Source organism: Lolium perenne, chromosome 1 (assembly GCF_019359855.2).
Source record: "Lolium perenne isolate Kyuss_39 chromosome 1, Kyuss_2.0, whole genome shotgun sequence".
NCBI lineage: Eukaryota > Viridiplantae > Streptophyta > Magnoliopsida > Poales > Poaceae > Lolium > Lolium perenne.
The window spans coordinates 72,189,800-72,200,113 of record NC_067244.2 but is presented as its reverse complement, the minus strand read 5'-3'; the positions used below and the strand labels follow the sequence as shown (position 1 = coordinate 72,200,113).

The 10,314-nt window shown below is 58.1% G+C and overlaps 2 protein-coding genes across 2 annotated transcripts; one reads left to right on the top strand and one right to left on the bottom strand.

Moving 5' to 3' along the window:
- Positions 1 to 7,585: 7,585 nt before the first annotated feature.
- On the top strand, positions 7,586 to 8,578 carry LOC127344558 (RING-H2 finger protein ATL74-like). The gene has a single exon (XM_051370888.1). It carries the CDS (start codon positions 7,640 to 7,642, stop codon positions 8,201 to 8,203), a length of 564 nt encoding a protein of 187 aa, XP_051226848.1. The 5' UTR covers positions 7,586 to 7,639; the 3' UTR covers positions 8,204 to 8,578.
- Positions 8,579 to 9,011: 433 nt separating this feature from the next.
- On the bottom strand, positions 9,012 to 9,506 carry LOC139832477 (uncharacterized). Its single transcript, XM_071822251.1, has one exon. The coding sequence runs from the start codon at positions 9,504 to 9,506 to the stop codon at positions 9,012 to 9,014; it is 495 nt and encodes a 164-aa protein (XP_071678352.1).
- Between the last annotated feature and the right edge of the window lie 808 nt (positions 9,507 to 10,314).

Genomic DNA, 10,314 nt, shown 5'->3' with positions numbered 1-10,314 from the left:
CAGCTCTTCAATCCAGCAGCCAGCTGAGCACTCAAGCGGCTCCACCAGCCGGGGCCGGATGCCGGCTAGGATCAGGCCGTTTGCCTTTTCCACTTGGCCGTTTGACTCCGGATGCGCCACGGACGATAGGTCCATTCGGATCCCCATCTCCCCGCAATAGCGTTTGAAAATGCCTTCGGCGAAGTTGCTGCCGTTGTCAGTGATGATGCTATGGGGGTAGCCGTATCTTACGATTATCTCCTTGAGGAATGTGACGGCTGTGGAGCCGTCCTGCTTCTTGATTGGCTTGGCCTCGATCCACTTAGTGAATTTATCAATCATCACCAAGAGATGTGTCATGCCGCCTCGGGCTGTCTTGAATGGGCCCACCATATCCAAGCCCCATACGGCAAACGGCCAGGTAATGGGGATGGTCTTCAAGGCGGAAGCCGGCGTGTGCTTTTGCTTGGCAAAGCGTTGGCAGCCGTTGCACTTCTTCACCAGTTCTTCTGCGTCTCTGAGCGCAGTCGGCCAGTAAAAACCGTGCCGGAAGGCTTTGGCCACTATGGCTCTGGAGGAGGCATGATGGCCGCACTCTCCCTGGTGGATTTCCCGTAGGAGTTCAATCCCTTCAGCCGGCTCGACGCACCGCTGGAGCACCCCACTTACGCTGCGTTTGTACAGCTCGTGGTTGATGATTGTATAGGCCTTGGCCCTTCTCTCAATCTGCCTGGCTTGGACCCTGTCATCGGGCAGCACATCATCGGTGAGGTAGGAGAGGAATTCTTGTGCCCATGATGGTACGCATTTTATTTCAAACACGCTGACCACCAGGGCCTCCATCTTCGGAGCTTCCGGATTCGACTGCATGGTCGCCGGGTTCGGCTGTGGAGCCGGCGGGTTTGGCTGAGAAGCCCCCGAGTTTGGCTGAGAAGCCCCCGCGTTGGACTGAGAAGCCCCCGGGTTCAGCTGTGGAGCCGGCGGGTTCGGCTGAGAAGCCCCCGACTTGGGCGATGAAGCCCCCGGGTTCGGCTGAGAAGCCCCCAGGTCAGCCGGCACGAATATGGAATCCGAGTCCGGTGACGGTATGATGGATGGCTTCCGCAGATGCGCCAAGGCAACGCCCGGCGGAATTTCTTGCCGGGTTGAGCCTATCTTGGACAGCGCGTCAGCCGCCTCGTTGTTTGCTCGCGGCACATGATGGAACTCGCAGCCATCGAAGAAGCCGGACAGTTGCTGGATGTGGAAGCGGTACGAGGCCATGTTGGCGTCCTTCGCGTCCCAGTCGCCAGATGCTTGTTGTATGACCAAGTCGGAGTCGCCGAAGCAGAGAATGCGACGCACGCCTATCTCCTTGGCCAGTTTCAGCCCATGGATGAGCGCCTCGTACTCCGCCACATTGTTGGATGCGGCGAAGTGGATCTGCAGGACGTAGTCCAGCCGATCTCCTTTGGGAGAGGTGACGACGATGCCGGCTCCCAAGCCGTTTCGCATCTTTGAGCCGTCGAAGTGCAGTTTCCAGTGTGTGGAATCAGGCACCGGCGGCAGGTATTGCATCTCGACCCAGTCGACGAAGAAGTCCGCGAGGATCTGCGACTTGATGGCCGTGCGTGGCTCGTAGATGATGGTGTGGGCGGCTAGCTCCAGGGCCCACTTGGCAACCCGGCCATTGGCGTCTTTGCTGCCGATGATTTCCGCCAAGGGTGTCGTGGCCACCACCTTGATGGGGTGCTCCTGGAAGTAGTGCTTGAGCTTCTTGGCCGCCATGTATACGACGTAGGTGACCTTCTGGTAGTGGGGGTAGTTTTGCTTCGACTGGGACAGCACTTCGCTGAGATAGTAAACTGGGCGCTGGACCGACTGCTCCTTGCCGGCTTCTTTGCCGGCTTCCTTGCGTTCCACCACCAGGACAACGCTAACCACACGATTGGTGGCAGCGATGTATAACAGCATCGGCTCCATTGAAGCCGGCGATGCGAGGATGGGCGCGGTCGAAAGCACGCGCTTCAAGTCACGGAAGGCTTCATCCGCCTGTGGTGACCAGACGAATTTGTCCGATTTCTTCAGCAGCTGGTATAAGGGCAGTGCCTTCTCCCCCAGCCGGCTGACGAAGCGGCTCAAGGAGGCCAGGCATCCGGTGAACTTCTGGACGTCCTTGAGGCACTGCGGCAGCTCCATCTTCTCAATGGCACTGATCTTCTCTGGGTTGGCTTCGATTCCTCGCTGAGAGACGAGGTAGCCCAGGAGTTGGCCGGCTGGCACGCCGAACGTGCACTTGGCCGGGTTGAGCTTCATCCGGAATCTTCGCAGATTGGTGAAGGTTTCTCTCAGATCGTCAAGGAGGGTAGGCATCTCCTTGGTTTTTACAACGACATCATCCACATATGCGTGAACATTTCTGCCGATTTGATCCTGCAAACACTTTTGCATGCACCTTTGGTAGGTGGCGCCTGCATTTTTCAAGCCGAATGGCATAGTCGTGTAGCAGTAAGCCCCATACGGGGTAATGAACGAAGTCTTTATTTGATCAGCCGGATTCAAAGGAATCTGGTGGTAGCCTGAATAGGCATCTAGAAAAGACAACAGTTCACAGCCGGCAGTCGAGTCTATAACTTGATCTATGCGCGGCAGGGGGAAGGGGTCCTTCGGGCACGCCTTGTTCAGGCTGGTGTAGTCGATACACATGCGCCAGGAGCCGTTCTTCTTCAAAACCAGGACCGGGTTCGCCAACCAGTCCGGGTGCAGCACTTCCATGATGAAGCCGGCAGCTAGGAGCCGGGCGATTTCTTCACCGATGGCCTTCCTTCGTTCTTCGGCGAAGCGCCTGAGAGGCTGCTTCACCGGCTTGGCTTCAGGCCTGACGTGGAGGTGGTGCTCAGCCAACTCCCTCGGTACACCCGGCATGTCCCTTGGAGACCATGCGAAGATGTCCCGATTCTCACGGAGGAAGCTGGTGAGCTCGCTTTCCTATTTGCTGCTCAAGCCGGCACCGATGGTGACGTACTTGTCCGGCTGCGCCGGGTCGAGCAGGATCTTCTTGGTGTTGTCGGCCGGCTGGAAGTGAGTCGTCCCAGCCGGGTTGCCTACAGCCGGCATGTCCGCCTGCGCGGTCTTAGCCAGGGCGACGGCGTCGTGGATGAGCTGCTTCTCGGTGGCGATGACCAGCGTCTGGGCCATCTTGGAGCTCTGTGTGGCGCAGTCCATGGAGCGGCGGTAGTCGCCGGCTACGGTGATGACCCCCTTTGGGCCAGGTAGCTTCATCTTCAGGTACCCGTAGTGGGGCACCGCCATGAACTTGGTCAGGGCCGGCCTGCCCAGGAGCGTGTGGTAGGGACTCACGAGGTCCACCACCTCGAACTCGATCTTTTCTGTGCGGAAGTGATCCGGCTTCCCGAACATCACCTCCAGTGTGATCCGGCCAATCGGCTGGCAGCAGTGGCCCGGCACGATGCCATGGAAGACGGTGGGGGTGGGGCGCAGCTCGGCTTCTTGGATGCCTAGCTTGCGGGCGGTGTCGCGGTAGAGGATGTTGATGCTGCTGCCCCCGTCGATGAGGACGCGCGAGAAGCGCACGCTGCGCCGGGTTGTGCCGATGGTGGGGTCGAGGACCATGGCGTAGCTGCCCGGCTTCGGCAGGACAGCCGGTGTGTCGCGGCGATCGAAGGTGATGGCCTGCTCTGACCAGTTTAGGTACTGGGGGACCGGCGGTATGACCGCATTGACCTCGAGGGAACGGCTCTGCTGGCTCGTCTTGTCCTCGGGCTCGGAGGTGAAGATGATGTATGTAGCATCCTCGGCCAAGTAGCGGCCATGGTGCACGTGGTTAGCCTCGTGGTGCTCGAGGTTGGCGTTTTCTGCGCCGGCTTGGCCACCCGGCCCGCCGGCTGGTGGAGGCGGGGGTGGAGGCGGGAGAGGTTCACCGCTTGTCAGCCGCTTCATGAAGTGGCAGTCGCGGGTGGTGTGGTTGGAGGGGTTCTTGCCGCTGTGGTACTTGCACGGCGAGTCGAGCATCTGCTCGAAGGTGTACTTCGGCTTCCAGGGCCGGTCTTGCTTCTGGCGCCGGCTTCCGCCAGCCGCCGCATGGTCTGACACGGCTGCCACTTGGGTGGAACCGTACCGGCGGTCCGGCTGGTCGCTGTGCCGCTTGCCGCGGTAGTTGTCCTGCCGGCTGCCATGCGAGCCGCCCTCGGCCGGCTTGTTATTGTCCCGCCTAACAGGGGCCGGCGAAATTTCAGCCGGAGGCTTGCCGGCTTCCTCAGCCAGCGCGTACTTGTCGGCGATGGCCATCAAGGCGGCCATCGACTGGGGGTCGCTGCGGCGTAGCTTGTGCCACAGCATGGTGTTGGGCCGACAGCCTCCCATGAAGAAGCTGATGGCCTGGATCTCGTGCACGCCCTCGCAGGAGTTGCGCATCTCGCACCAGCGCGTCAGGTACGCGCGATCCGTCTCGTCCGGGCCCTGCTTGCACATCTCCAGCTGTTGGGGCCGACCCGGCCGGCGGTAAGTGCCGGTGAAGTTGCTGATGAAGGCGGCTTCAAAGTCCAGCCAGCCGTTTATGCTGCCGGCTGGCAGGTTGTTGAGCCATGTGCGGGCGGAGCCGAGCAGCATGAGGGGGGAGTAGCGCACAGCCCAGCGCTTATTGCCTTTGGCGATGCCGACTGCGGTGGAGTAGTCCAGCAGCCAGTCCTCCGGCTTGGCAGTGCCGTCGTACTTGGGGGTGTCGCGCGGGAGCTGGAAGCCGTCGATCATGGGCTCATTGATGATGCGCGGCCCGAAGCACTTTGGGCCGGCTGGCGCTTCTTCTTCCGCGATGCGGGATTCGACCAGCCGATCAAGGCGTTCTCGGGCGTCGGTTGGCTCGATGCGCGGGCCCAGCCGGGAGCGTGCCGGCTGGCGTGCGCCGCTTGCTTCTGGAGCCGGCCGGTGCTGGCGGCGGGGCTCGGAGTCTTGCTCCTGGTTCCGGCTTGGAGGAGGCCGGCTGCGGCTGCTGCCGCTCGGCTGGTGGCTCGGCCGGCTCGAGCTTGCGTGCATGGCCCGGGAGTCACGGTGCCGGCTTGGTGCTGGGGAGGAGGACTCGGCCGTGTCCCTAGCGCCTTCCCTGTCGTTGCCTGCAGCGCCACGAGCGTGAGAAGCTCTGGGGGCATTGACATACCTGGGGTCGGCCGCCTGCCTGGTGGCTGCGTTGAGCAGCTCAGTCACCCGCTTGGTCTGGCGGCGTAACTCTTCGCCTTCAAGGCGGTTCAGCTCTTCTACGGCGGCTTGTGCCGCGCGCATGTTCTTGTCGGGGGTGTTGTAGACGGGTTGCTCCGCGGACGGAGTCGGCGAAGGAGCGCCGTCGCGGGCGATCTCGGCGCCAAGGTCACGGCCCCTGCGGCGGATCTGGCCGGCTCGGCTGGGACCGTCGCCGCCTGGAGTGAGGCCGTGGGCGCGGTTGTACTCGCGCTGGGTGATCTCCATCTGGCGCTTAGCAGCAGCCAGTTCTTCTGTTTGCTTGAGGAGGAGCTGGCGGTGCGCCTCCAAATCCGCCTCGATGGTGGCGGGGTCGCCGCCAGGTGTGAGCGGGGTGCTCAGCTTCGCCCGGACATCGTCCAGCCGGGACGGTGGTTGCGGCGCCTTTGGGCCCGAGCCGGACGCGCCGGCCGCGAGGTGACGCTCCAGCTCCGGGCCACGGATGCGCGCGGACTTGGTGGGCAGCTCGTCGCCGGTTGCCATGACCTCGTGCATGATGCAGGGGCTGGCGGTGATGAGGCTGGCGCCGGCTCCGGGAGGAGGGCTTGCGCAGCGCAGGATCTGGCGCGGGTAGCGCGGTGGTGCGACGGTGGCGACGTAGACGTCGAAGCCGCCGAAGCTGATGATGTTGCCGCCGGCAGGGAATGGCCGGTCAGCGAAGCAACCAGCGTTGTCGCTGATGCAGTCGAGGGAGCCGAATCTCCAGATCAAGCCTGAAGCGACCCGCTCGCCGGTGGTGATGGTGAGGCCCGTCCGGATGAAGACACCGGCCGCGGACGCTGAAGGCCCCACGATGGGCGCCAAATGTCGTGGTATCGTCACGGCATATGCCATAGGGTGGCTAATCGAGGTGGTTCCTAGTGGACTCACGGCGGTATCCGGATGCGGGTATGGGCACGAGCGACACGGCGACGTACCCAGGTTCGAGGCCCTCCGATGGAGGTAACACCTCTACTCCTGCTATGTGTGTATATGATGATATCACAGTACAATGGTGCTCCTAGAGCTGTATCCGGCTGCTCCTGGGAGGCTAAGGTAGACGAAGGTCTCTCTCACAGGGCAGCGCTAAGTCTAGAAATGAGTAAGAAGTGATCGATCGTCCCCCGCACGAGGGGGGTAGCCCAGCTTATATAGGCGCTGGCACTTTACATAGAAGTCCCTATAGTCTAGTGGCCGGCTTGGCCGGCTCCGGCTTCCGCTCCTTCCCGAGGCGTTGACGTCACGGAGCCGTTGAGGCGTAGTGGCCCGTCCCATCCGTCTGCCAGGGTCAGCGGTATGGAGAGGAAGTGTCCCTGTCGCCATCATGCCCTGTAGCCGGTACGGATCGACGTACGCCATGATGGCCTGTCCGCTGCGTGGCACTGTTGCTCTACAGTGCCCCGCGCTTTGCGGGAGATGAGGTCAGCGTGGACCTTTGAACCCGGACCACCTACCCAGTTCCTTCTCGTGCAAGACTCGCCAGCCGGGAGTCGGTCTAGGGTGTAAACCCCAGTCGGATATGGCTTGTAGAAGCCGGCCCAGCCACAGCGTTGAAGGCCGTAGCCAGGCTGACTAGGACTTAGAGCCAGCCGACTCCTGGGTCAGCCGGCCACGGCTCCAGCCGGCTGCTCCTCAGCCGGCCTTTGCCGCGAGCCGACCGACCTCAAGCCGGCTGCTCCGCGTCCATTGCCCTACCCGGGGTCTTCCCCCCGACAATCGTGGCCTGCATGGATAGCTCAAGAGGAGCTGGGTCTTCGGCTTATCTAGTCTTCACTCTAGCAGTGCTTACTGCCTTAATCTGAATCATCTTTGACATAATGGATTGTGGATCTTCATTTCGATCACATTTGCTGTCATTTGGATATACATTTGATCTGGCTGACTTTTTTTCCTTGAAATTGTGCCAGTCTCGAAGTCTCTGATATCGTATCGACTTTCCTACGCCAACCAGTTCACCAAATAGGGATATACGGGAAGCATCATTCCATTGTTCCCTGGCAAGTACAACATGACGAAACAATACATTTATAAGTGAACATAATTTATGGATGATATTGTACGTGCTTGCGATACGCGTTTGTTTCTATGATAAGAAATGCTGAAGATCAGCCAGCATGTCTGGGTTCAACTTTTATAAGCTAATCAGAAGTTCAGAGCAAAGTCAAAGCTTTGTACCCCCAGCTCTTAGTTAAGCTCATCAGCCAAATCCTAAGCCACTTGCACTGGAATAGCCTAATTTATGGTTGTCATCGGTCGGTCAAAGCCAAATCTTCGTCATGTAGGTAACGTACCGCACATTTTGAATGAACAATAGCATCGCTTTCTGGTACACATCATGTACGGCCTATACTACAAATTTGATCGTTTTATCCGTGAGACCAGCTTGTACGGCATTGCAAGGTCAGCGAGCGCCTAGCTATAGCTAGACAATTAGCAGCTCTTTGCCACCACCATGTTCTTCGACGGGCTCTCGCACCACCACGGTGCCCCCGAAGCTTCTCCATACGACGACGGGCACCACAGCGTGGTGGTGTTCCTGACCTTCGCCATATTCTTCTCCTTCGTCGTCATCTACCTCACAGTCGGCCTCATCTGGGCCTTGGCGGTCACCGCTTTGGCCGTGGCTCTCTCGTTCGGTTACCTCTCCGCCCGCCGCCGCCGCCGTGCAGACCTGAGGCGTGCCACGGCTGTCATCGGCGTTCGTCTCGCTAGCCGGAGCAGCCATGGTGGCTTGGGTCATTTGGACCCAGCCGTGTCAAGGCTTCTTCCGGCGTTCGCGTACAAGAGGGAGGGTGGTGGTGGCGACGCCGGGGCTGGGTCAGGGTGGGCGCAGTGTGTGATATGCCTGGGCCTCGTGCAGGTCGGCGAGCTGGTCCGGCGGCTGCCGGCGTGCAACCATATATTTCACGCGGATTGCATTGACATGTGGCTCCGCTCCCACTCGACGTGCCCCATTTGCCGCGCTGTCGTCGCGGAGCTCACCGTCGGCGTGCCATCTGAAACCGAGCCCGTTTGATTGGCTGTGTTTGTTTCAGATTGCACTGGTGGTGCTATATGTTTATCAGATATGCAAATTCTCCGTCTACCTAAAATTAGTTTCTAGTCGACTTCTAAAGATTGTGATTCATGCTAACCATGAATTGCACCTGAGATTTTCTCACTTGAACATAGGGTTGTAACCGAGAAAGATGGCTCCAGACCGTTGGATTGCTTCGTGATTTGTGCTAATAATGAGATGCTACTGAGATTCATGTTGCAGGTAGGATTTGATAATGTCGCCTGACTCGGAATCATCAGATTGCTTCATAATTTCTGCTAGTTATGAGTTGCAACATAGGTTGCAACTAAATTTCGATAACTTCACCTACTAAAGAATTAAGTTAATACTCGGTTTTGCTAATTCTCCGTCGAATAAAAATTAGCTTAAATCTGTTGAGGTACAAATGGCCACCCGTTGCTATATATCGCATATATGTAAACATGTATGTACGTTTTTCATAGTTGGTGTTACCGATATAACTCTTGCCTGAGTCTAGCGGATAATCACATCTCCTATCTTGCCCAAGGTTGCTAGGTGTGACTAATTCTCAATCAAATAATATTAATTTAGTTCTCGGTCAGATGATGCCATTATCTAGCACGAATAAGAAAGCAAATCTAATAATGTGAGCAGTGGTCACTCTGTTGATCAACCTTTTTTTTTCGCGGGCACGCGAAAAGCGTGCCAAATCTTTATAGAAGGGAGCAAAAATATACAAGAGACCAACGGGGGATGCGAGCATCTACCCGCGGTCGACCCACACACACCACCCTAGCCTAGGAGCCTACTCTCGCAGCATGACTCTCCGCTCCCCTCCTCTCGCAGCCCTCCAAAGGGCGAACTCCTCTAGCACTGATTCTATGGTCTGTTCGGTGGACAGCTGCCTCTCAAGGTTGCCAAAAACCCTGGCATTCCGTTGTTTCCAGAGCGTCCAGGCGATCAACAGGACTAGAGTGTCAAACTCTCTCCTATCCTCCCTACGAAGCATCTTCCTCGCCTCCGTCCACCAGCGCTCTAGATTGATGTCCTCCTGTGGCACCTGGAGCTGTGATCCCAGCCTTGTCAAGCATCCAAACCAAACCATTCTGGCGTACAGACAATGCGATAGAATATGATCAACAGTGTCCTCCTCCCGCAAACAGGTAGCGCAGGGGTCCGGGTTGTCCTGCAGACCATGCCGAGCCCTCCTGTCCGAAGTCCAGAGCCTGTATCTAAGAGCCAGCCAACCAAAGATTTTGCACTTAAGCGGTGCAAACGACCTCCAAACCGGCTTTGCCATGGCCCAAGATATCCTCCCCTGGCATAGCATGTCGTATGTCGCACTGGTGGTGTACTTGCCAGACGCCGATCCCCGCTAGGCAAACTGGTCCGGTCTACCGTCATCCCTGGGAACTCCCTCAATCGCCTCCCAAAGGAGGGTGCACTGCATCCAACCATCAATGGACAGATCTCCCACAATATCTGATAGTCAAGCTTCTTCCTGCAAAGCCTCACTGACCTTCCTAGAATTCCTCCTCCTAGTGGGGACTAAGGACGTCACCTCCGGGGCAATGTCCCCCGCGCTTCTCCCATCTATCCATCTGTCTGTCCAAAATAAAGTGCTCTCTCCATCTCCCACTCTGAAAATTGCCAAGCTCTGGAACACCTCATTAGCTTCCGTGTTGTTGAGCGCGGGCAGCCCTTGCCATGGCCTGAAAGGATCCGTGCGACGTAGCCAACACCATCTCACTCTAAGGGCCAGCCCCTGTAGCCTCAAGTCTTTCACTCCAAGGCCTCCAAGCCTAGTCGGCTTGCAAATAGTGTCCCAAGCAACCATGCATTGGCCTCCGTTAACTTCTTTCTTCCCAGCCCAGAAGAAAGCTCTCATCCATTTGACCAGCTCCTCAAGCACCCATGTTGGTGCCTCAGCAACCATCAGCTGATGAATAGGTCGCGCACTAATCACTGACTTAATGAGTATAAGTCTCCCAGATTTCTGAATCATTCCCCTCTGCCAAGCAGGAACACAGTTTATGACTTGGTCGATCAGCGGCTGCCACTCCGCTTTCGTCAACGGTCTCAGAGCCAATTGCATACCAAGGTATTTT